The 26,894-nt window shown below is 47.6% G+C and overlaps 1 protein-coding gene across 1 annotated transcript; it reads right to left on the bottom strand.

Moving 5' to 3' along the window:
• Window positions 1-1,440: 1,440 nt before the first annotated feature.
• PLEKHO2 (pleckstrin homology domain containing O2) lies at window positions 1,441-26,266 on the bottom strand. The gene is made up of 6 exons (XM_021552602.2): window positions 26,072-26,266; window positions 21,489-21,641; window positions 15,147-15,263; window positions 8,223-8,327; window positions 6,240-6,338; window positions 1,441-4,001 (listed from the first exon to the last, which is right to left on the bottom strand). Exons 1-6 carry the CDS (start codon window positions 26,078-26,080, stop codon window positions 2,763-2,765), a joined length of 1,722 nt encoding a protein of 573 aa, XP_021408277.2. The 5' UTR covers window positions 26,081-26,266; the 3' UTR covers window positions 1,441-2,762.
• Between the last annotated feature and the right edge of the window lie 628 nt (window positions 26,267-26,894).

The raw sequence follows: 26,894 nt of genomic DNA, 5'->3' as shown, positions 1-26,894 counted from the left end.
TAAGTTATAGCTATTTACAAGACATAATACAAATCTAGTAAGATCTGTTAGTACAGCATATACAGTAATTAACTGTAGGTTGTAAAATTATTTAATTTGCCCACTTCCTAGCAGGTAGAGGGTATTTATCTGTTAGGGTTCCTACTGATGGCTATTCAGTAAAATGTCAGACATTTATTCATTAGAATATTGAGTATAATATAAAAATATACAGTAAATATAAGCACATCCTGTAGGTTTGGCTGTAACAGAGAGGGATGTCTGGGTATTTTTACCAGTGCTTTGCCAGACAAGTATCCACAGAACACACTGCCACAAGAAAACACTGGAGAGAGCAAAAGCATTTGTGTATAAGTTAGGGGACTGAGCTACCCCATAAGCTGTTGTCATTCTCCTGGATTTCAGTGCCAGGCTTTGATTTGCCTGTCCTGAGGTTCAGGAGTGGCTTCAGCTTTGGGATATCAACCTGTACCCAGAGTTTGCCCTGGTTTGTGTATAGTCCTGTTAGTGTGAACTGGGTTTTCCCCATCTATCTGCTGTTACAGAACTGCATCTTGCAAAAGCCTGCCTGCTCTCTGGAGCTGATGTCCCTCAACTTCCAGTGCACACCAGGTTCTGACAGCTCACATTCATACCACACAGTGTTCGGTAAACAAAAGTGCACATGCAGAAAAATACATTTAGATAGCAGATAGGCACTCAGTATTGTCTGTGTTCTTAGCCCTTGTCTAAGTATGTCTGGAAAGCTGAATATGACCCACAGTTCACATTGAACCCACGGCAGCAAATGGCACAGGTCCAGAGTTTGCTTCAGGCTGTGTGTCTCCAGGTGGGCTTAGGACATTGGAAATTCCTTGGCTCAAAGCAAAGCTTTGTGGCACCTGAGTCCTGAGTGTTCGAGACCATGTAGAACTTTCCACGTGACAGAATAGCACGTAAACTCTCATACAACATCTATGTCTGTCTTGAGAGGGGGATTCACTACCAAAACCAAGGCTAGTTTAATCAAAACAGGCAGAAGCATCAGTTATGGTCACTACCTGTCTTGCTGGCTCCAGATGGTAGAAACCAGGGTATCTGAAAGCCCAAAACCAACCTTTCTGTGCTCATACCTGAAGTACCTATGCCTAGTCTAAGAGGAGGCTCAAATGAAACTTTACCGCTGTTGTGGGTGGTGTTTGCATCCCCCTGCAGAACTGTGGGACCTGGGAAATTAGGAGAAAAAGAAACATATGAGCTAAGAACAAAGTACTGGAAAATGAGAGAAAAGAGTTTAGGTAGCATGTTGCTCCTCAAAACCAGACTGGGAAGATTGCCATTTTCTATGTTTCCAGAGCCTGGCTCAAGAAAAGGAGAAGCCCTCTGGGCTGTCACACAATTCTCCTCAAAACACTTATAGGGAATAGAGGAGAGGGCCCAGCTCGGGTATAGGGCTAGCAGGGTAAAGACACGATTTTGTCACTGCTGTAATGACTGAAGACCACAGGAACTGTGGTGGACAGGGGAGACTGGGAATTGTGCTGGAGCCTTCTGCAATGCTTTCCTCAGACCCTTCCATAGCAATGCATTTTTATTTTCATATACTTAAGCCATTGGGACCAGCCCCAAAGTTTTGTGTGCAAAATGCATTTTCCCTCCATGTGTGTAAATCAGAGAGATCTGGGCCAAACCACGGCTCTCAGGCTGGCCAGGACACAGCAGGTAGAGACATGTTCAGTGGGAAGGGGGGGATCTCATCCAGACCCACTGCCTGATGTGCCTGCTCCCATCAGTTACATCCCAAGACAACACTAAGGGAACACACATCCCCAAAGCTGCTTTATGACAATTCCCTAGGAAGCTCCTGGGGATCTCCTGGACACAACTTCTCCAAATGCCTGGCTATTTGTTCCTAACAATGCTGAGGGAATTAAGAGTTATCAGAGAGATATGGTCCTCAATAATCAATGTGTTGTCCTGGTAGAAGACACTTTCACAGGCCAAGTGTAATCTCAATTTCCCTATTAATGAAAAAGGAACAATCAATACTTGCCTGGCAATGATGCTTCGAGACTTGTGTTCACTCACACAGTGCTTAGCACACCTAAAGCCCTGCAGAACCAGCCTCAAAGAGCCTTCATACAGCTGCTCCACATCAGGGACATTACTTGGAGTCAGGAATTGGCCAGTTTGGTTTGCCTCTGTGTGAGGTCACTTTTTAACTGTGGATGTGGTTTTATGAGTATCTTTGGAGAAGATTAAACCGTTTATCTTTACATCCCTAGATGTTACTGGGCCAGGTGGTCTGGAAAACCATGCCAGCAAGTGAACACTGACTACATTTATCCTTAAATGATTTAACTAGGAAAACCATATAGGTGCCAGTGTAATCTGGTATTTGCTTGCCTGTAAATACAGAGAGACAGGGGCTTTTGCTAGAATAGCCATTCTGCTCCTTTCAAAAAATCTGGCTTGGTCTGATTACCAGTAATTTTTAAGGCCTGATCCATTGAAAGGACTTTGGACAGAATCCTTAAAAAGCATTCACATTTTTGAAACTGTTCACTGTCCTGTAACCTTCTGCTGTGCTAAGAGGATTAGAACCAGACTGGTATGTACAACATGAAGAAAGAAAGATGCTATAACTGAAAGCTCAATTCTGCCCCACAAACATGGTGTGTACACAGCAAAACACCATCTTTAAACACTGGCCTAGCAATGGTACAAATCATAAATGCAAATGTTTAGCTTTGATTTTGGAAAAGAAGTCTCTACAGAGTGTGTCAGGGAGCACTTCTCCTATAAAGAGTCACTAGATCCTTTTGCTTTTCTTTCTGTTTCTGTGTTCCTTCTTTTTTCAGTTCTCCAAGACCTTTAATTTCTTGCAAAACTTGTGAAGCTTGCCGAAGCTGTTCTACTGCCTCATTGAGCAATGTTTCTGCCACCACTGGGGGTCCATTCCCCTCCTGGGCCTGTTCCAAACCTTCACGTAAAACCTTCTGCAGAAGCTTTTCTGCTTTTTCCCTCTCATTAGCAACTTTCTCCTCCATTTTAGCTAAGCATTGATGGGGATCCTTTGGGAAACCTTGGCCTGGAAGTGCTCTTTGTTTATTTTTGGAATCAGAGAGCAAGTCTCCCAGAGAAGTACAGCGAAGTTTGAGACCTGAAGTGTTTTCTGTAGAATCTTTCTTCTCAATAGTTGCTTTTACACTTTCCTGGTCTGTTTCTGTAGCTAAGGAAGTCTCTGTCTCTTCTGCTGAAGTTTGCTGTTCCTTCTCGGCTGCGGTCCTCCCATTTCCTTCTTCTGTTTCAGCTGTCGGGGATGTGAACTCTGCTACCTCGCTGGCTGTGATCCCGTTCACTGGGGGCTTGGAGCTGCCAGACTCCTGCTCTTCCCAGACCCCAGCTTCCAGGTCACCATGGCTGGAGTTCTCTGTGGCAAGCATTTTCTCTGGCAACACCTTAGGAGGAACAGAAGGCTTTGAAACATTTGCAGCAGCAATCTCAGTCAGGTTGTCTTTGCCATCATCTCCTGATGATTCCAAGTCTTCTGTCTTTTTGGGTTCAATGGTTGGTTGGTCCCAAGCTACTTTCAGCTTGTCTGGCATGCTCTTAGGAAGTGGAATTGGAGCTTTTGATATAACCCTGTTGCTGACCTCAATGAGGTTCTCCTTGTTCTCTTCACTTGGTGCTTGGGATTCTTCCACATTCTCCTCTGGACTTCCAGAGTCCTCTTCCTTGGCATTTACACTGTCCTTTGATGTGATGCATTCCTTAAGCTTCTTATCTGGAGGCAGTGGAGGAGACAGAGGTTTTTTATGTTCCTGGTCAGGAACATTGTTCTCTGCCTCCTGGTTTTCTTTTATGCCAGTCGGTTTTGTGGGTGGCATAGGGGGCTTGGGAGTTTCTTTTTGAGGTGGTTCATTGTCACTTTCACTGATAGTGGAATCAAAGGTTGGTGGTCCATTGTCTACTATATCCAGATCTAGTCGCAGGATACCATCTGATGTACACTTGGCAGCCTGAAAAACAAGAGAGAAAGTTTTCAATTTCTATCATTGATCCTGTGTTTCATCCTTTAATTTCATGTTAAAATGCAAAACCCTTGCCACCAGCATGGCAAGCAAGGGGTTGCTGCTTCAAGCTGAAAGAGGTGGGGCTTTTCAGCCAGAAGAAGAGAAGGCTTTAGGGAGACCTTAAAGTCCCTTTCAGTGTCTAAGGGGACTTCCAAGAGAGCTGGAGAGGGATTTTTCACAAGACCATAGAGTGATAGGACATGGGGGAATGGCCTTAGGCTGAAAGAGGACAGGTTTAGATTAGATATTCAGAAGAAATTATTCATTATAAGGGCGGTGAGGCCCTGGCACAGGTTACCCAGAGAAGCTGTGGACTCCCCATCCCTGGAGTGTTCAAGGCCAAGCTGGAAGGGGCACCTGGTCTAGTGAACAGTTCTTTGCCCTTGCAGATGATTTTTAAGGTCCCTTCCAAACCAAAACAGTCCCTGAGCCTAAGAAAAGTGCAGAACTTATTTTACTACTTCGTTTGAAAAGACGGTCTTAAAGCCTGTAACACAACAGCCTAATTTCTTGGTTTTCCTGTGGGCGTTAGTGTTAAGCTCTGCTTTTTTATTCTCTGTCCTGTGGTAGTGGGATCCCTCTACCCCCTTCACTTACAATGTGCCCCCACAAAGGCTCACTTTTCTGCTTTTGAGCTTGTCATAAACCAAGTTGATCTTTAGGTTGCTTGGCCAGGGATTGAAATCCTGTCACCTTCTGCTTGCTTCCTCTAACCCCTGGTCATCCTGGCCTGACCAGGGCCAAGCCTCAGCTGGTTAAACCTCCTTCAGACCACAGGCTGTGTGCAAATCTCACTAGCAGGGAGGTTTTCCTAAAAAGGATGGACTTAGCAAAGACATTGCAGTGTGTAAGCTCAGTGCCCCACAGGGAGAACCGCGGTGACAGTTCCTGTGTGAGGGAACCCAAAACCACACGAAGGCATAGCTGCAGCCAGGGCCAGGCTCCTGCAGTGCAGAGAGTTTAGTTAAAGGCTCTCTGCCTTTCCAGGCCAGCACAGAGATGAAGGTAAGCTGCCTCCTGGCAGCTTGGCCCTCACCCATCCACACCTGGCCCGCTTTGAACACTGAAAATCCATGTTAATGTCATTTCCTTCATGAATCTGCAGCCAGCAGCCATGATACACATCTTTCTGCAGGCTCTATCCCCTCATTCCTGCTGCTAAATTTGTAAGTCAGTTTCCCCTGATTTTGGCTGAGGGTGAGATGTCTTAGAGGTATTAACCTCAGAGGTATCTTGTGAAAATAGTGATCTGAGCAGGGAAGAGAGATGTTTTTAATGCTCAGGGAAGGGTTCCCCACCTTACTGAACCCATATTAGGCAACAGAATCCACACTTCATTGTTGCTGTGATTTTTGTCATGTTTTCTTCTGCGGTTTTCTGGAGGATGGGAATCTATGATTCATTCTCATGCATTTCTTTGGGAGAGACACTCTCCCTCCATTTCTATGCAAAGTAAAAAGTCTCAAGGTATCATTTTATGCACAAGGGTCATCTGAGTGTTGTGCAGGCACATAAGTCAGAGTCTTGGAAGTCTGAAGAAAGAAGGTTTGATTTAAAAACCTTCCTTGCTTGTGATTAATGCTCTGCTAAAATATCAATCTGTCTGTAGAAACTTTTTCATAAATCATAGGAATCAAACATTAGTAAGAACTCTCCCCTGGAAATGAAATGCAGGTTTGTGGTTTTTTCTTTTTTTTTTAAAGTGACAGACCCAGAAAATCAGTTAAAAGTAGACAAGTGAGTCTATAAAACTGCCTGGGGGAATAATGTATTCTGTTTCAGACCTAGGGAAGGGCTTGTAAGCTTGAAAGCTCGTCTGCTTTCTCTGGTTAGCTTAATAAAAATACAGCTTCTCCCTGTGGACCATGCAGTTCTTCTACCCTTAGACCACTGTGGCTACAAAATTATCTTTGAAAATAAATATAGGAGCTTCAATCTCTAATGGCTCTGACCAGACAGTGAAACAGCTTATGAGTTATGAAAAGTTAAATATATGGTAAGGTGCTGCAGCAGATAGAGATCTATGGGAACCTGGAGCTTCATTAGAGAGGTGCTGGCACAGTCTTTCCTGCAGGAAGTTGTTTCCCTTGTCAGCTTTCCCCTGGGGTTTGGTACCTGAGTGGAAGGAGCAGCTCTCGGGGATCCCAGCTGGTGGGATGGCCCACTCCATCAGGGTGCACTTACCTCCTTTAGGTGACTTCTCGTGGGTGGCCGACGTCCATGGGACACCTTCACCCTGTCCCGAGTCACATGGTCCAAGGAAAGGCTCTCATCCACTTTCACCTTTAATGGGGGAAGAGGAGGAAAACAAAGAAGAGGGTCATTAATTTCTCAAGATACGTCCATAGTGTTGTCACTGTCACACATGAAATGCTGAAGCATTTCACCTCTAGTCTTTACCTCAGAGCTCAATTACAGCCTGCCTGCAAAGCCCTGCATGTATGTGATGGATACTTAAGGTCTCAAAGGTTTGCAATGGCTAAACTTATCTCCACCTAAGAGGCAGGGAAAAAAGGACACAAGGAGCTTTGTCCTCACTGCAGCCTGTGCTTGGACCAGCTCCTGCATCTGGCAGAACACAGCACCAAAACTGCTGTTTCCATCTTAGAGGTGAAAGCTCATTAATAACTGTGACCTGACTGTGAACTATATCAGCAGCACTTTGTTACAGCCCTTCCTTTCCACAGCTCTAATGACTGCAGGACACTGAAGAGAAGGTGTGAGCAGTGACCTGGATTAATTGCAGCTCCAGCTGAATTAACAAATTTATTTCCTGGAATCAGATTGAGAAATCCACTGCCTCACACTCCTAAGGAGGGAGGTTCCAGTGCCCTGACGGATGTTTCTCTGTGCTGGCTCTATGACCATCCACCCACACTGTGATGGCCAAGGGCTGGAGTCTGCTCCCCATGGAGGGGCAGCACCAGTGACCAGGGACACTGAAACATCTGTGTGTCCTTGGTACAACAGATATAGCTTTGTACAATAGGGAAGCTGGTGAGGGTGAAAAAGGGATTTAAAGAGAAAAATGGCTGGTATGGCAGAGTGGTTTTACAGCTCCTTCAGCGGAGAACAGATAATCCAAGCCACCTGAGGTCTTGACCCATTAGCCCATGCCTGGCCAGTGTGGAAAAACTTTAAATCTGATGTTTGATCCTTATTGGAATGACTGAGAATTAGAGACTGGATCCCTCTGTAAGGAGGATAACCCCACATCACAGGGCAGGGAGGTGATCCAAGATCCCATCTTGCTGTGCTGCTGAAGGGTGTGCAGAGTTCACTGCCTACTGTACCTATATGCTTTTGCCCTCTGCTGAATAAAAGCAAAGTCTAACTTGTAAGAATTTAGACCTCTAGCACTGTATCTACACAAGTTAGCCCTTTTCTCAAAACTTTTACTCAGTGCTTTGGTTTCCTTTGCTAAACAGCTTTGCTGATTTCCTTGTCCCTCCTTACCCTGCTCGTTTGTTCTTGAGTCATTCCCATGGTGGTTTCGTTAATTTCCTTTCAGTTATGAAAAACCTGCAGAAGAGATGCTGCTCCTTTGGTTTAGCTCAGGGCTGATTTACAAACTAAGAGGGAGCAGGGCAAGGTTAAACAGAATCTAGATTGTGCAATTTTCATCCTCCCCTCTGTACAGCAGGATGGGAGGAGAATTTGAAAGTGCAGGTGTGCTGGGGCCAGCTGAGAGGCAGACAGGTTTGGCCAGGGCCATGGAGTAACTTTCCACCACACTTCTCTCCAGATTGCAGGCAGAATAGCTGGTGGACTGAGTCACTTCAGACTTTTCCAGTCCTGAAGACTGGGCTATATCCTAACCAAGTACCTCCATTTCCAAGCTGCTTGGTGCTGTGGACCATGGCAGTGTGGGGAAGATGAGTCTCTCCAGGCTGCATCCCAGCTCTGCACAACTCAGTGCTGCTGCTGCTTCTCTGCACCAGCTGCTTCCATTGGGAGAGGCAGACTCCCAGAAATCCTCTGATCCCAAGCTCTGAAGGGAAGGAACCTGCCCTATCTTGCACACCACCTTTCTCTTTCCTTGGACCATGGCTGGCGTGCAGGAAGGATGGGGAGAACAGGAGTTCAGGCAAGTTCTGTTTTTAGCTAAAGGAGCCATGAATAAGAACAGATACAGAAACACAGGAGTTTGAAAACTGTTTCTCTTACCTCATCAAATACTTTGTTTTTGCCTCTATTGATCCCTTCATTAAGAGCTTTTATCCACGATTCCTTTTCTTCCAAAGTTGGAGCTTGAAATTTGATATCATGAACCTGCAAGAGCAGAGAGAGAATTTTTGGCTGAGCATTCCTTTTCAGGACCAGAGGTACCTCTGGATCACTTCAGTTTCTATATAACATGCACTTCTAGCTTGTGTTTAAACTACAGATTCCTTTGTGCTTTGGCATAGCTCCCATGAACAGGATTTTGTTATGCTGGACAGCTTTTTGTTGTAGTTTTATTTTGGTAACTACTAAAGTAGTAAAAACGTAAGTTTCTCCCTTCTGCAAAATACTTGGAATAGCTCTTGGAGCATCAGTGGAGTACAGCAAATGCACACACTGCAGAGAGTCAGACTGGAAGTCCAAGTCATACTGGCTGGTTCAGATGAAGTAAAACAGTTTATCTCCCACTTCCTCCAGAATACCAGGAATGGGAAGGCTGCATGCAGTGGGCTCTGCCTGCTTCCCTGTTCCTGTGGCTCTGCAGAACAGAACTGATACTGGTATGTGGGGCACTGACATTGGCTGCTCTAACCCTGATCCAGCTGGGCACAGACGAAGCTTTAGAGCAATGTAAGTGCAAAAATTCACCATATCTTTTTCTGTTTGCAAATGAAATCCAGCAGTGAACACTGCAGACAGGCACTCTCTGGGATCTGAAGAGCTGCCCCAAGAAGAAGGGAAGAGCTGGCCATATGAGAGGGAACTGGCAAGAAGTATGGGTCCCAAATAAGGAGGGAGGATGGGTGATTGTATCGCCTGTCTTCCAGCCAGTCAGCTCTTCCCTTCCTCCAGGACAGCCCCATGGCTTTGCTCAGTGTTTCCAATCTCTTCTTGCCCACAGCAGTGACAATAGGCAGGGTGTTATTTAATTCACTGCTGTTTTCTCTGATCACCTCACCAGTATTATGTAGCTTTGCCCCAGAGTACACTCCAGGTGAGAGAAATATCATCCTCACCTTACAAGAGGCTCCATGGCAGACCAGCTGGGACCCACACAGCTCCATGTGGTGCCCTAATCCACACTGCACAGGTACACAGGAATACTCCTGTGCCAAAGGACACCAGCAACATTGCAAAATGAAGCACTTAAAAGTTAGACACTCCTATTGTTTCTGGGCTGCAGGGATGTCAGCCTGCTGTGTGTGCTACTCCTAGCATTGTCCCTAACAACAGGGTGGCACTTCTTACTGAGTTATTCCATCATGTGTTTTATCCTCCTGGGTCAATATGTCTTATTGATTTCACTCAGCTCCAGCCCTGCCCTGAAAACAGAATTACTGATTCCCCTGACAGTCTTTTTTCTTTCCTGCTTATTACTAGAGTATCTGGGGAGCTTCACATATTCCTTTTCAGGGCAACTGAAATTCCAGGTGGAGAAGTGAGCTCCAGAGAGGCTTGTTCAAAACACAGCCTCATGGGGGTTTTGCCTGGAGCAGTTTTTTGGGGGTATTTAACATCCTATAGGTACTCTGCACTTTCCCATTACCTTCAAGAGCAGTTGTAGCCTCAACCGTTTTTCTAAATGAGGCCCCACATTCCAAAATCACAGGAGTGTCTATATAAAACAGGGACTATATTAAATGATGGGGACAAAGCTAACGGTGACTGACAGTCAAGTGCTCTTAGCAGCTCCCTGTTCATGGCACAACAAAGCAGCAACTGTTCTGGGTCTCAGCAACTTCTGAAGGGACCATCAGAAATTCTGCAGAACTAAAGCCTGATCTCCTTACACCCGCTCTTGCTGTTAGAAACCAACTGTTCTTCCTTTCTGTATTTATTTCTCATGCCAATGCCATGGATTTACATCACAGCTGCCAAGTGCCAGACACTCACAACCATCATGGCAAGCAGGGAGTTAAGGAGTAATTTGGGGAAAGATTCTTTATTTGGTCAGTTTGCCATGCCTTCCTGAGAGCTCAGAGAGGTTAGGGCCTGACCCACAGCCCTCTGGAAAAAGAGCCCTTTGTCTGGGAAGCAGAAGAGCCACTCTAACCAGGGAATGTAAGTGAAGGCAAGGCTCCAAAACAGAGCGACGGCCAGATTTTGTTTTAGTCCGAGCTGGCCTGGTTTTGTGTGTGCTTAAAAACTTTTTTTGTTTGGAAATGATTTTGCCCCAAAGCTTTGTGATTATAAAAGCTTATGAGAAAGCTCTACTTGTGAGCAGCTGAGCTGCTGCACTGCCTGGCAAAGACCTGGCAGCCCGCACCAGGGTTTAGAAATCTCCATACACGTTGTTCAGGGGAAGGATTCCTGCCTCCCTTCAAGCTTCCTCTTCTAATGCCACTTTCTGTGCCTCATTCCAAATAAAGCCTCCCAGATTGTGACTAAGCACTGGTGTCAGCAACTCTGTGGCAGAGCAGAGAGAACCTCAGGGGGGTGGTTCCTCGTTAATGAGAAGCTGAGATGTCCCTCTGGCATGCAACTCTTTGCCATCAGTGCAGATCCAGTGGATGGCGAGAGAAAGGGACTCATGGTGGCAGCAGAAGGGAGCTGGGTGAGGGAGGATGAGCAGCACAGTGGGACCCACAGGGCAGTGTGGGCACTGCCAGCCTCGTGTTGCTGCAGCTCTGCTCCCTGATTGCACAGCTTCCTGGGGCTGTGACACAGAGGTGCAGGTTCCTCCCAGTGCCCAGGTATCCTAGAAATTTTTTCTCTCCTTTTTATAAGACACCTACAGACACCAAGGCAGAGTCAGGCTGCTGGGACTCAGAGGCTCATGCTCAGGCTGCTGCCAGCCACAGCCTCTTTGCTGCCTTTCAGTCCCTGGTCTGTCTGCATCCATCCTCGGCTCCTGTCCTCGGCCAAAGCACTGGGGAGAGAAAGCTCACCCAAATGGGATGGGAGCTCTCTGTAAAGAAGGAAGCTGAAGAGGAGAGACAGAAAGAAGCTAGTCTCAGTCCTGCATGTCACTGGGACTCCCAGGCTCTCAGCAAACAAGGAACAAATTAATTTCTTTTGTCTGTATCTTTACTCATTTGAATATTTACAGATGCCAGCAGATGCATCTAAGGATGGATATTACCCACAAAACATTAAGCAGGGTCTGCTCTCCAGCAGGAATTTAAGGCAAAGAGTCAGTGACAATATGAGAGGACAGCAGGCAGGGTAACACATTTGCACTCCTTGCTAAGCCAGCTGAGGCTGAGTCACGCCATAAACAACAGGCTGGTGTGCCAGGAAAAGCTGTCATGGCCAAACCTAGTGACCATTGTAAGCCATGAATGCAGGCTACACAATTTACTGACAGTTACTCAGAGCACAGCACAGCTCCTGCTGAATCACTGCCGAGACGTCAGGCAGCAGGAGCTCCCACACGGATCACTGTCTGTGACAGCAGCGGGCACCAGCTCCCTCACTGCTCCTTGTCCTCCCTGAGACATCAGTCTTCTCCAGCACTGACAGGCTGATGGCAATGCCAAGCCTGCTTTCCAGGAATGAGAAGTGTTCCTGGGGTCAGTCTGTTGTACCTGTGCTAAGTCATTTAATAGACAAGCTCTGGAGAGCTTGTAGCTGCAGTTTAAGACTGCTACAAACACTTTTTCTTTGCTGAGGAATTCTGCAGATCTGCTGCAGAGGTAGGTGACACAAACCCATGCTTGGTCCTTTTCTGTTCTAGTGCAAAGCCTGGTAGGGCTAGGCTAAACTGGACTGTGAATTGCCTGTGAATTGCTGGTGGGGATGTGTTCCCTTCTGCTGATTTTTGGTACAGGATGGTCACCTCCAGCAGAAGCTGCAGCAGAGTTAGGTCAGTAACATCTTAAACTACCAGGAGTGCAGCAGAATCTATCTGCCAGGTTGGAGGTCATTTCTTGCCTTCTTCTACATTATTTTGTCAGGTTATGTAACATGAAGGGGAAAGGAGAAGACAAGGGACTCCCTGCCTATGACAGGGAGGTTGGAACTAGGTGATCTTCAAGGTCCCTTTCAAACCAAACCATTCCATGTTTCTATGAGACAATTGTCAGAGGATTCTGGTGGTTTTCTGTAGCTGAACCAAGAGCTACATCATCCCTGGGAACAATGCAGCATCTCAGCCAGACTGGCAGACCCCAGGAGCAGACTCCCCCCAAACCTCACTGCATTCTACTGCTGCTTCCAGGCTGGGCCCCTGATGAAGGCAGTTCCAGGTACCTCAAAAATGGATGGAGGGAAAAATAAGCAATGGAAGTTTCCATCCATGACCACAGGTGCAAGGATGCCTGAGGAGCTGCAGGACTTGCTGGTGGACTCTTTCCTTACCACCACCCTCTTCCCAATATTAATACTTCCCTGAAGCTGAAGCTTTTCAGATCCACTGAGCACCAGACTTGTGCCAGTCTTGGTAATTTTCAGAGTTTACACCAAGCATCATTTACAGTGCTTTTCTGCATTGTGAGTAGTACATTTTAAAGTCTCCAGGCCAAGGCTACTGCCCTTTCTTAGAAGCTCAGCTTTCTGCATCCAAAAGTTTTCCCTTAATTGCTGTGGATGGAATGAAGTATTTGAGATTTCTAAGCAGAACAGGGCTTTTGCACACTGCCAGCTTCCTTCACTGAAGAATTAAAGCTCAGGGGGCAGTGCTTTCTTTCAGTTCCTTACTGGTGCAGGCGTGTGACATGCTCATATTGTCACAGTTTAACAAAAATGTCATCCTTGTCAACAGGCCAAGCAAAATCTTGGGTACATTCATCAACAACCAGTGTTTAGCAGGACAACTTATTTATTCAGGTGCAACTTCAGTTGCAGAGCAGTTTTAACTGACTGATTCATCTCTGCTCAAAAATATCCCATCCAAGATTTAAACTGGGATTCCCCTGCAACTAAACCGGGCTGTATTCAAGATTTGTGCACTGAAACAGAAATGGCTTTTCCTAGCTTGTTGCTAAGTCCCTCAAACTCATTCTTCAGCATAATGTTCAGGAGAGAGAGTGAAAATAAAAAAACCCTAGCAAGATGTGGCAGGGCTTGGCAAGCTGGCTCACAGGGTGATTTTAAACTGTGGATGGCAGCAAGCCTCCCAAATGGAAAATGTTTAACTGATATATATCGCCACAGCTGCGATTTCAAAACAGAAGAAGGACAGTTGTGTACGTTGGCCTCCTAATTGAAGCCTGTGCTAACATCTGCCAAAGTATGTTGTGTGTCAACACCCTCACCAGATTCCCAGCCAAAAGAAGGGTGGGAGGGGAGCCACAAACAGGGAACTTTTCATTTGTAAAAGCCCTTCCTTTCACCAAAAGAGCCTTATAAAAAGTAGCCTCTATCTAGGTCTCCATTGAATCAGTGGCATGAAAAACAGGGTAGCTGTAAACTTGCCAGCATGCCAAAAGGATGAAGTTACCCTTTTGGGCACAGTTTGGGCATATTTTTCTCATAGCAAGAAATGAAAGGTTTAGGAACACATCTCACACCCTGCATTGATTCATGGAGCAGTGCAGAGATATATGCAGCTATTACACAATTCTCTCAGTAAAATTCTGGTAGATAATACCTGTTCCTACCAGCTGCCCATCTCTGAGCACACAGGGTATTATTGGCCTCCCTGGGAATAGGTGTACACTTAGAATCATAGAATCCTAGAATCATTTGGGTTGGAAGAGAAAAAACATCTGGTTCCAGCCCTCCTGCCATGGACATGGACACCTTCCACTATTCCAGGTTGCTCCAAGCCCTGTCCAACGTGGTCTTGGACTCTTCCAGGGATGGGACAGCCACAGCTGCTCAGAGCATCCTGTGCCAGGGCCTCACCACCCTTGCAGGAAAGAATTCCTTCCTAATGTGTTCTGGGCTCCAGCGCTCTGCTGGAGCTCACTAGCCCAGGGTTCTGGGGCAGGAAAGTCCTTGTTTTGTTGTTTTGAATGAAGTTTAGCACAATGGTGCTCTGAACTCAGCTGGGGTCTTATTACATGAATAAACACTAAGTGACTGGAGTGAAAGAATAAGCAACAGTGACAACAAGGACCAAACAATCTCCATTTATTTAAACAAAATGGAGATAGGGGAATGCAGCAAGTTGGTACTTGTGCCTGTTCACGTTCTTATGGAAATGAATGTGTTTTGTCCCTCAAAATTTCTCAGATTTGCACGGGGAGATTTAGTAAGAACTCTAAGGCCAAAAAAATCACATTGAAATTAGAAGGCAAAGTGCGATACCCCAAAGTAACCATGAAGAATTCTAGCCCATAAAGATGCTGAAATGGATAGCATGCAAGGAGCTAAGGAGAACATCGAAAGATGTGTCATGATGATGAATACAGATAGGAAGTAAAGCAGGATGTCTTTGCATACACCCAGTGCTCAGATGAATGTATAGTCTCTTTGCAATGCCAGTCTGGTTTTTAACTTTTGGATCTAACCAGATGCTGTGCAGGAAGTTGCATATGTAGGGTTTCATGTATTCTGCAAAATAAATCTTTTCTCCTGGGAAGTGTTTGGCTGCAAGTAAATTTGCACTGGAGTTTCTCAGATCAATGGTTCTAACTCCAGGAACTGTCTCAGTACATGGATTGGAATTATTGATTTCACTGGACTTGGGCAAAACTGCAGCATCCACATGTGCTCAGAGGACAAGGAGGAACCATAGGGAATGATCTAACAAGTACCACTTCTTAGGGTGTACTGGAAGAAAGAAAATGCTAAAGCAGGAAAAAAAAAAAAAACAAGAGGAAAAGGTCGAGCCACAGGAAGACCCTTTCCCACACAACAAGAAAGAAATCTACATGACAGTGGCTTTCCTTCTTACACAATGTACACCCGTCACAGCTACAGGCCATTTCTCCCAGCTGCCAAGGAGCTCAGTCTCAGAGCTTTTCATCTGCTCTGGGCACAGCTGGCTGGAACTCACTTTGGAGTTAGCAAACTCGAGGGTGATGAGAAAGGCAATCCTACCTTCTTACCCGGGGAGCGGATTAAAATGAAACGATTTTTCCTTTTTAGTAGTGCACGCAGCTCCTGGCACTTGTCATAACTCTCCAGTTCCACTGTTTCTATGCACTTCTGTTCATCCTGCAGAGAGGGAAGGAAACATTATTATGAAGAGGAGGCATTGAAATAAATCATAGATCATCAAATTCTGCATTTCTTCCTTTTGCAACTGTCTAAAAGTTCTTCTGCCTTAAAAATAACCTGCATGCAGCCAGAAAGCCCCATAAAGCAGGCTGGCATCTCATTAAGAAAACACCCTGGTCTTTAAGCTAGAGGCCCAGTGGTCCACAGTGGCTGAGCAAATAACAGGCTGGGGACAGTAACGTCAGCTTCTGTCATTGCTGTTGGCCTCATCCAGGGATCTGCAGCCAGAATTGACACTACCTCCATCCCACAATGAAAGGAGGAGATGTGATTCTGCTTCTTCACAGGGAAGATGACACAAGCATCACGATGGTCCAAACAGCCTCCTCAGGAAGCCTGAGCCAGAGCAGGGATAAGAGGGGAGCCCTGTTGCAACACTGAGCTGGGGCAGACTGGTCCTCACATCACAAAGGTCAGCAGGAGCCATGTGTGATGGACACAGCCCTCTTGCAGCCACACTCTGAGCTGTCAAAACGCTTAGGATTGGAAATACAGCCCCATACAGCCAGCAAAACTGTCTGGGCCAGCATCTCAGTGGGGAATATTTATCTCTGGAGTATCTCCACTGATGACTGCCGGCCGCGATCTTGGCTCATTTCTCCCAGTAACATAACTAAAATTCCACACGTGGTGCGTGGCTCAGTTCAGCTGCAGAGCACCATCCCTAATAGGAATTGCAGCGTAACACTGTGCAGATAATATTCATGTCTCAGTATCCCAGCAGAGACCAAAGCTCCTTTTTGCTAAGCACAAATGAGCAGTGAGAATCTCAGAGCAGTTCTTGCCAGTGAAGTGCTACAGTCAGCATGGCTCATGAACCTCTCAGTACCATCCTGAATTAAAATCCTTGGCCATAACCACCCCCAGCTCAGGATCTGCTCCCAAGGCAGCTCCTTGTGCCCGTATGAGTTTGTATTTAGCAATTCCTGTAGCGGAGAAGGAGGTGTGGGATGAGGAAACATGTCATAGCCAGGAAGCTGCTGCGTGGCTGGAGGCAGGGAATGGAGAGTTCAGAGGGAAGTGGGCTGCGGGGAATTTCCTCCCTTTACCACTTGACATTTAAGTCGCTGTGCAGAACTCAGCCTGCATTTCAGTTTTTTTAACCCTCCTATCTGGGGATGGGGTCCTGGAGAGCTGATGCCAATACACAAAGCAAGTCCTGAGCCACCGAGGGACGTCTGGATCTAATTTAGGTTTATTATTTTAATGACATTACTGTTTATTTCATTTAACACTGAGTAGGTGAATGTGAACTGGGAAAACGCATACTAGGAGAAGGAGATTAATCCTGCCCAAACCTAAAACCCAGCCGATAAAATCCTGCTGACGCTACTGGGCCCTTTGAAGGCTCCTGCTGCAATCCTGGTATCGCAATGTCACTGCAAAAGGACAGGGATGGAAATAATAACCCCTCCGCGGCCAACAAATGACAGAGAAGGGTGAGGTCAGGAATACATGCCTCGGGGATGGGTGATCTCATCCTGGCCTTCGGAGGAAGACCGCCCACGTTACAGCCCTGCCGCACGGCCGGTGCAGCTCCCAGCTCCTTCCCTGGGCTCAGGATGCAGAGAGCTCCGGCAGCACTCTGAGCAGAGATCAGCCCCAAGCCTCCTGCCAACCCTCCCTGCTCTCAAGAGCACTTCTGTCCCCAGCAGAGCCCCTGTCACCCTCTTTGTCCATGCCACCCGTCCTGCCTCTTGGAACTCTGCACCGTGCAAGCTGTGCTCCACTTCCTAAGGGCTGTGGAACACCAAGCTGGGGAACAAGGGGACTTGGCAGGGTGGAGAGTTGTGGTTTTGCTGTGAGATTGCCTCTTGCCTTCAAGCTGCCTGTCTTTTCCCTGAAGAGGCTTTGGGGACTGTGACCTGGCCAGGGAACAAGGGCAGAGAGGATGTGGACATGCAGGACACTGTCTCCCAGAAACACCTTGACTGTTGAAGCTATGGCTCCTTCATCTCAAGGACCTGAACTTTTCAAGTGAGTTATCCTCTTCAGGGAAAGCAGGCAAGAAAGCAGCCAGAGAACTATAAAAACTCCATGTATGAGGCAAAGGAAAAGCATCTGAGTTCAGGGAGCACCAGAATGGGGCTTTTGTCTATGTTTTAACCTTGGCAAGCAGCCATCCCCACTCTGTGAGCCTACCTGGGTCACAAAGAGATCCTTTATGTCTGTCCTGCAACACTAAGATAGAGAAAAAAGATACAACCCTGATGCAGGTCCCCAGGTCCCTTCAGCTTCCTGGGACCTGGAGGACACTCAGCACCATGCAGAAACAAGGTCACTTCCAGAGTCCTGCCCTGACACATGTTCTGGATAAGCCCAATCCTGGTACAGAACCCTTACATTCATGATTTAATGCAGAAAAACTATTCCATTAACTCTTCATGGAGAACATCCTGTGACAAACATATCTGTGTCTATTGGCTTGGCCCTTAAGAAGAAAGTTACTGAACACCTGGACATATTAATGCATATGCTTAACCGAAGAATCACATTTGGTAAACAATTTCCTTAATGAAAAGTTTATAAAAAGGTGGGGGAAAAAGATTCCCTGTAATTTTTATTTATATGAAGGTGTAATTCCCAGCAAAAACCTCCTCACTGACACACACTCAGGGGCTGAGACCCTCCATTCAGTGTAAAATGTCTAGACCTGAAATAATAATTTATTTCTCTATTTAAGGCTCTCAAAGTGTTTTAACAAATCAGTTTTGGGTATACCTTGCTATCACTTTATCAGGGGCAAAATGTAGATGTTAAGTGTCCATTTGTTGAACACCAAGTGGATCCTCTGGTCTCTAGAATCTAGTAGGATTTTTCCCTGTCAAATAAAACACTTACAAAGAAAACCTAAAACAAGAAGAAAACAAGTCTAAGCACTAGCTGCACTGTTTAGGGGGTAAAAAAAGTCCAAACTCAAGACTGATGCTTTCTAATCCATAAAGTGATAACATTGATCTGTCTAGCCACCCTATATAGAATTGCCTGGTCTTCAGGCAGAAAAAAAAAACAACTCTGTAGGTTTTTTTATTCTTGCAAGAATATGCAGAGACAAGAAGACAAGAAACCTCACTACAAAATAACCCACTTAGTTCTATGTAGACCTGCACAGCAGTTTCTTGGGACCTGAGCACCCTGTACTTGCATCAGTGCCTCCTTTCCTGACATCTGGGTATGGAATATACAAACATCTTGCTTAATTGCATCTTCATTTAGGTGAGGGTACAGATGCAGGGTGCTGTAAATGCAGGCACAGCAGAGAAGAAATCCATCCCCCTTCACTCTCCATCCACTGAAAGAAACCCGAAGCCGTGTGGGATGACTTTCATTCACCCCATCTGCTCCAGGTAACACAATAGGCATTTGCCATTTCCTTCAGGAGGTGGCTCTGCTTTTAACCAAACCCAAAGCCTGACTAGCAGGGAACTTGGGGAACACATTCCCAGGGCAGGTCAGGAGCACATTCCTGGAGATTGCTACTGATAATGATATATGGTATTTGTGTGCTGCTCAGACTATACTTTCCAGCAACACTGTACAATGTATTTGTCTCTATCTCGTGTTGGCCGTCCCCTCTGCTCTTGTTTTGCACCTAAACCTCAGCTACAAGTGCAGCCAAGCTCATGCAACTGCATCAACGAGGTGGCCTGCATAGGAAACAACTGCTAAAGGCAACATTAGCAGCCCTTTGTGAAGGGGTGGACACGGGAGGGACTGAGAAAAGCACACTGAGTCCAAGGCACTGCTCAGTTCCTGGAAATCTGATGGGCTCAGACCAGCTGAAATGCTCAGCCTCCTGCCTGCCCACATGGAAGCTGACCCCCCTATTTAACCCATCCAAGTCTAATTCAGCATACATATGGAGATATGCCTTTTATTCCTGTTGCCTGAGGTTTTATCTCCTTTCCTTTTCAGCAAGCACTGAACAATCCCATTTGTAAATGTTTCAGTCAGAGGATGGTCTGGAATGTTGTGTCCTTCTCCAGGGTCACATAGAGCAGATATGTGGAGAACTTCCAGTGGGAAAAATGGCACCTTGAACTCCAGAAATGCAAACCACCATAGCACACTGCACCACAGATTCTGCCTAGACATCAACCCTTCCCATCTCAAAAACTTAGTTTCCCATTAGTAAGATAGAGACAGCCACGCTGCCCTGACTCACATTAAAGGAAGATAAATACAGTAATAAACATGAACTGCCTCAATTCTGTTGCAACAAGACCCCTCCTGAGTGCAGAAAATTGCCATTTCCTTTGGTTTCCCTGTAGTAAGTCTGCACAATCACATGTTATCCTATTGTGCTACCAGATAATTTTGCAGCAATTTCCTCTCCTAAGACATTTGACTTCACTGTAAGCCAGTTTAATAGCCTATAGATATTAACATGATCCCTTATTTACAATAATGGGACCTTGCAGCTACTGTAGCTTACAGATGCAATTTATTACAGGATGTTACCACAATCCACAGGCTACCAGAAAACATTATGCCTGGTTGTTACAAATGCCATTTTCCTTCTTGAGATAATAAAATAACCCTTTAAATGATTGGGATTTTTTCCTTCTTCTGAATGCCTGTGAAAATTAATCTTACTTTAAAAGCCTCCTTTTCCCTCGTGGTAATGAGAGCCTTCATGTATCTTGTTTTTAAGGGCATGCCCTTTAAAAAAAACCTACGTCATGTTTATAGATTTTGAATCTTCGGGTTCCTGAAGCTTCAGCTGGAGTCAACAGGTGTCCAGGGCACTGGGAAATGATCTACAGAGAGTCAACAGTTTGCAGGACCAGGCTGCATCCCTCTGGGTAAGAGAACCCCCCCTTGCTTTTCCTGCCTTCTGAACTGCTCATCACCTGACATTGACTTCTCCTGTCATTATTCTTGCACTCTTCCTGACATTTCACAGCTAAGAACAAATGACACCAGAAAGCTTTGGGATTTGGGAAGAGCAGGAGTGTTCAGCATAAGGGAAGAGGTAGTACCCTTTAACCTAAATTGTTATAACAAATCTTCTTTATTAGGCAAGAGTATGTTTTTAAAAAAGAGAACTGAACTGTCGGTCCTGTTGTTCCTGAAACCACTGCAGCAATGCAGCTGCTGAAACATTTCCCCATTCTTCTTCCCTTGACACACTGCACATGAAGTTTTACATGATTTTGCTTTTATATCGTCCTGATGCCCACAAATGACCCAGATCCTCTTGGGCCAGACACCTCACAGGCACGTGGTGCTTGTGCAGACCACAGTTCCCCACCCTGCTGCACACACAGGCCAGCACAGGGCTCAGACCAACCCATCCCTCATCTCAAACCTCTCTTGGTGTAGTTTGTGCTCTGCACTCTCATTTCTAACTTTTGGGGCAAACTCTGCTCTTGCAGAAGCTGCTTCCAGCCCAAGAACAAGGCTTGACTCAGGACAAAGCCACCTTTGCATCCTGGCAGGACCAGCCCTGCCCTTTTCATTCTTCTTGCCTGAAAATGCAGGACAGATTTGGCTTGGCTCTTACTCCTCATTTGTCTGGAAACAGCTCTAAGTGTGGCCATGAACTTAAGGCATGAAGTTTATTAGGGAAATCCAGGATGAGGCTCCCAGGGGTCCTTTACTCAGAACTGGCTCAAATAAAGGGAAAAGATGAGCCAAATCCAGACTGTCCATGCTTAAGGAGGACAGCAAGCACTCACAACCTCACTCTGCATCCTTCAGTGGCTAAAAGAATCCCTGAAGAGTCTGGCTGGCAACAATTTGAGCTGCTTGAGGGGTGCCAAATGGCTGTAGGGTTGCCTGCCATCCTCTCAAGTGGCAGGTGGGACATCAGCCTGCTACAACCACTTTTATCCTTCAAAAGCCAAAACCTCATTGCACATATCCTGCTTCCACCCAAAGCTTTACACTGTTCACCTTCTCACAGGATGTCCTGCCCCCTATTTTTTTATTTTGGCAATGGCTCTGTCAAAATATTCAGTGGCTAAAATATTTATAATATGTAATCTATTTAAAATGCAGCTGCCGTCTCTTTTACAGTGTTTACCCTTCCTGGAGATAACTGGAGAAGCCCTTTCAGAAGGGATGGGCTGGAGGAAAGAGTAAAAAACACAGGGACATGCATGTGTCCCCAGGGGCCTGCTCCTGCCCCTCATTCAAGGCCATTAGCTGTGACCATACCTCATCCTCATAGACCACGAGCTGTGTTTTCCGTAGCTGGATGTAACGATCCTTCCACAGTCCCAGGAGCCCCCCGCTGCTTTTTTTAATCCAGCCATATTTCTCTGCAGTTGGAGCACACTTTGGTTTCTCTGAGACTTCCTCCTTTGTATCCTGCAAGGACAGAAGGCATAAGGAGTTTCCATCATCAGAAAGCCAGCCCAGAGAAGATTTGGTACCCACCAAACGTGGTCCCGCCCCACTACATCACAACAGGAGACTGACATCTTCCAGAGGAAAACTCAACCAGCTCCCACAGGACTGACCCCAGCCATCCCTGGAGACACTGCTGGGATGGCAACAAGTCCACCTTGCTCCTCTGCTCCTCCAGGGGCTCTGCTTCTCTCTGGGAAGGTACTCCTTGCTCACTCGTGCACCAAGTGCACCTTGAAAAAGAGCAGCCTCCTCTCCTCTTTGCTCCTCCAGCTTTCTGAGGAATCCCAGCACAATGGATTCTTCTGGAATCAGTAGCAACACTTATATTTTAGTCCAAGGCCACTTCTGCAAGCTTTTCTTCCAGGCATCTATGCTTGGTCACCATCCCCAAACCAACTCCTGTGGGCAAATCCACAGCATGAGGGACAGGACTTCACCACATCCACATTAAAATGTTCCCAGAAGGTTGAAGATGAAAATTTTCCTCCTCTCCAGCGCACTGGAAGAGCCTTTGCAAAGGCTGGATCCCTGCACCCCTCCCTTGGAGCACCCTGCTGCCCCCCACACCCCATGGACCCCTCAATAAGCCTCTTTTCCTGGAGCAAGGCAAGGAGAATCCCCCGCTGAGCCAAATCCCCTTACACAATCACCTCACCAACCTTGTGATTTGTGAGGAGAAGCCAAGCCCAAATCCTCCAGCCTCCTCCCAGGGACCCCACTTCCCCCAGACTCAGTTTTCTCCATGTCTCCAAATGTAATAGCAGCAATCCTGCTGCAGAGAGCTGGCACACAAAAAGAGGGTGTGTGACAAGCAAGAGAGCCCCAAACATCCCAAAATGGCCCTCACTGCACAAACTGGAGCAGCTGAAGCTCAGACATCTTGTTTCATAACATGAGAAAATCCCAAGTGCATGGAACAGTCAGAGCTGGACACTCCCACAGCCAGGACAGAGCAAGTGTGTATGGACAAGCTTCAAAAATTTGGAGGAGAGCCTTGCTAACGAATCTGGTTTCATGCACCAAACTCCCACTGAACACACCCTTGGACAGCAGCTTTTATCAGGGTAAGCTCTTATTCCAAAGAGGGAGCTCGCACCCATTAAAAGAAGAAAAACAGCTTAAACACCCCATGCACCCACATTTATTCTGACCTCCACTAAGATCTGGAAGAGGCTGGGCTTTGCCAGTAGGCTTGGGTGCAAACTGGGAACATGAAACTCAAATAAACTGTTTCACCTAAAAGAAAATTGGGCTGAAACCTCTAACAACCTCGATGCCTTTTGTAGAAGTTATTTCAGTTATACTGAGCTGCATCTGAAATGGCCACAATACAGGATGACTGAGCATCAAAAAGTTTTCCGGGAAATGGAGGGACTACATAGCGTGGGTTTTTTTAAAACTTGACTTTTTAGGTTGCCAGGAAGTTGCATTCAGCTGAGATCTGCGACTTCAGCAAACATCAATTCCTGCACAAATGCAGACCTGCTGGTTTCCTGATTGAGAACCCTTTTGATGTCATTTTTAGATAATTGGGCATGGACTTTAACCTCCCTCATAGCACTTGTGCATGGATGTAGCTGTATGAAGAGTTTATTCAAGTGAGTCCAGACCAACAACTGCTAAAATGTTTTCACTCTTTAAGGCTTTTTTTGCTTGGCAGGTGAATTTTTGCTGGGCTTTTTTTTCCCCACCTGGCAAAAAGGCTGAAGTCACATGGTAGATATGTCTATCCATGCTCTGCTCTGCAGAGCAAAAGCTACATTGGTTTTAAAATAAAAGTACTCTCTGTGAAGACACAGCACCTAACATCTACCTCTGAAAAACAGAGGCTCATGTTGGCACCTCTGTACAAGGCACAGCAGGGGCAGAGCTGGTTTGGAGTCTGGCTCTCCAGCCTTTCAGGGACTGCATCTCTCCTCCTTGGCACTGCAGGCATGCCTTGGAGCTCCCCAGATCAGGAGCCTTGCTTGGAACCCCTGCCTGAAAGGAGGCATGCCTGGGGGAACCCCCCATCCCAGGCAGGACTTCCTGCTGTGCCAGCCCCCGGGAGCATCCACACAGAGGATCCATGACTCCAAACCTCACCTGAGCAGCCCAGGAGAGGGAAGGTGAGGGAAGGTGCAATGAGATGGAGAGTGCTGGTCTCAGCAAGTGACAGCAGCCAAAAGCAGAGGGCTCTGCCCCTTGCACTGCACAGGAGTCACCTAAGCCTGAGCTGCCTTCTCCAGTCCCTGCTACAAGTCAGATGTGAGGGGTGAGATCCAGCACCCAAAGAGATGCTGAGCTGCTGAGCTCTGGGTCAGCAGCTTCCCCTTCACACGTACCCAGCACATCCCACAACAGAGGCAGGTGCGGTAATGTCTCACCTGCAGCTTAAGGACATAAAAACCCCAGATGATTCAACTGCAAACTTTGTTCCTGCAAAAGCAAGAAGAGTCTCAGAGATGGTGCCTGACATTTTTGCAGATTATTTTTATGCCAGCTCTGCCCCAAATTGGCAATGGGAGGTTGGCCAGGGAAGGGCACCGGCAGCAGGGCATTGTGTCCATCCTGTGTCCCCTGTCTGCAATTCCACAATTAAAATGGGAACTTGACACAAAGACATGAGCTACTGTTGTTAACTCAGCTATATATGAGCATTCTACAAGAAATATTCAGAATATTCAGATATCCTTTCTGGGATGTTCTTGGGCTGGATTAATTCTTGTGGTAATTCCATTACAAGAAGTCCCCTGACATCAGTCAAGTGAACCAGTGTAAATGAAAGAACCAAATTATCCCAATGCCAGCTCAGGCCAAAGGCATCACTCCCAAAACCAATTTGTAAGAGCCATTTTTGCATTTTATATCATGGTGGCATTATAAGTGAAACACAAGTTACACTCATTCAGCTTGGTTCAGTCTCACATTTTGCAGCTCAGCAGAGAACCCAAATCAGACAAGATGGCTTTTTATTTAACAACTAAGCAGTTTTTTCTCTCCTCCCCTGCCCTGTATTTTATGGGCCCACAAACCCACACAATCTTCATGTCTTCCAACAAAACAAACCCCCATGAGTTGAATCACAGTGCTTTTAAAGTTACACAGAGCAGAGAAGTGCCTTAGCCAGTTACATCAACTTCATTTCAATCATGCATCTTATCACACACTCCCTTCTACCAAGGTGCTGATGAACAACTCCCAGGAGACAACCTGCATCCCCACACATCCACTCTTTTACTCCCTTTCTGCATTAGCTCCCAAACCTTGCTGTTAGCACTTCCACTTCTCCCCAGCCTGCTGGAGCAGAACAGATTGTTCCACTGGAAACAAAATGCTCAGATCCACGTGGAACTTGGGGAACTGCCTCTGACACCCCTTCTACAAGCAATCCTTGGAGGAGTCATGTATCACTAAAGAAGAGAAGCCCGTGAGACGGCCAGCCAGCGCTGGGGTAAGTGTGAAGCCCCTTTGGCCGGTGGCTGCCAGCTGGAAGCAGTTTCTCTGCTGTGGATTAATTTCATGGATGCCAGCAGATAATAACAACTCTCAGTCACTACCAACTTGGGCTGCTTTACTGTCTCCCTGCTGTTTTAAAAGAGCTTTCATTCTTGCCACAGAATGTTGGGAGCTGAAATAAGGGGGTGTGAGGGGGGAGAAACAAGCCACAGCTACAGGGATCGCATGTACCAGACAGAGCCTGAAGTCCTCCGGCAGTCCGTCCTACCGGGAGCTTTCTTTGTGCATGAGCAGCAAAACCTCATCCAAGGAAAGGAAGCAGCAATAATTGCGTGGCCAGACGAAGGGAGAAAGCGACCTGTTTAACTTGCCAACAAATTTGTGGCATCTTAATCAATCCTCACAGAGATGGATTATTGGGGTGTCTGATCCCGTGGACATGAAAACCGTGTGCGGAAGAAGCATCGAACTGCCCTTCTCCGAGTTAAACCCGTCCCAAACAGAAAGGAGGAGCAGAACAGAAGTGAGGAAGGCTGGAGGTGCGTAGACATGTCCAAGCTGGCGATTCGAGCCAGGCCGGGCTCCAGCAGGGCAGGACAACACCCCAGCGGGAGTCACTCGGGATGGCCCGAGCCCGCGTGGAACCGGCCCGGCCGTGCCAGCGTTGGCCGAGCCCGGCAGCCCCTCCCGGCCGGGTCCAACATCCCGAGGGCTGCGGGGATGCGCTGCCGAGGCTCTGCCCGAGCCGCTCCGGGGGCTGCCGGCGATGGGGAACCCCCCGCCCGTCTCCTTCGCCGTCCCGCGGGGCAGCGGGGCCGGGATGTCCCAGCGCCGGCCAACACCCGAAAACACCCCGAAGTGGCCGGTGCGGTCCGGCTGCCCCGGCCGGCCCGGGGATCCCCGCTCCCGGGGTCACCCCCGCTGCCCGTCCCGCTCCCGGCCGGACTCACTTGCTCCATGGCTCCTCGCCGCCCGCTCAGGGGCTCGGCCGCCGCCCCGCTGCCCCGCTGGGCTCCGGGCGGACGGTCATGCCGGGCGGGCCGGGGGTGCCGGCCCGGGCCCCGCCGCTCTCCCTCGGCAACAACTTCTCGGGGAGCCGGAGCGGCGGCGGCAGCAGCACCACCGGGTTTCCGGCGGCTCCGGCGCTGCCAGCGAGGAGGCGGGGATGCCCCCGCCGCCGGCCCCGGCCCCGCCGCCGCCTGGCCCGGCCCCCCCGCCTGGCCCGGCCCCGGCCCCGGCCCCCCGCCAACAACGGGGGGTGGGATCCCCCGGGACGGGCTGGGACCGAGCCCAGGGCAGGGGCGGAACGGGGTCCCTGCGGTCAGACGGCGGCTACGGGGTGGGACATGGACACTGGGCTGGGCAGAATAGCCAGGGATGACAGGATAACCGGAGCGGGACATGGCGTTTGGAGGAGGAGAGATACCCCGGGGTCGGATAGGGTCATTAGGGATCCGGCAAAACTCCCGTGGTGGGACAATGTCTGTGAAATCGGAGGATCTCTGGAATCAGAAGGCCCCCTGTGTCTGTTGGGGACCTCAGGGTCCAATAGGATCCTCAGGATTAGGCAGGGTCCCCGGGGGTCAGATACAGCCCCTGGGGTCAGGCAAGGTCCCCAGGGATCAGGCTAGACCTGTAGTAGGAGAGTCGCTGAAATCAGAAGGTCCCAAAGGTCAGGGGGCTCCCTGGTGTCTCACAAGGTCCCCTGGCATCAGAGAGGGTCCCATGAGGTCAGACCCTGGAGTAAGACAGTGCCTGAAATCAGAGATTCCT

Source organism: Lonchura striata, chromosome 11, assembly GCF_046129695.1.
Source record: "Lonchura striata isolate bLonStr1 chromosome 11, bLonStr1.mat, whole genome shotgun sequence".
Taxonomy (NCBI): Eukaryota; Metazoa; Chordata; class Aves; order Passeriformes; family Estrildidae; genus Lonchura; species Lonchura striata.
The sequence above is the reverse complement of the archived record's forward strand: the minus strand, read 5'-3'. Positions and strand labels throughout refer to the sequence as shown.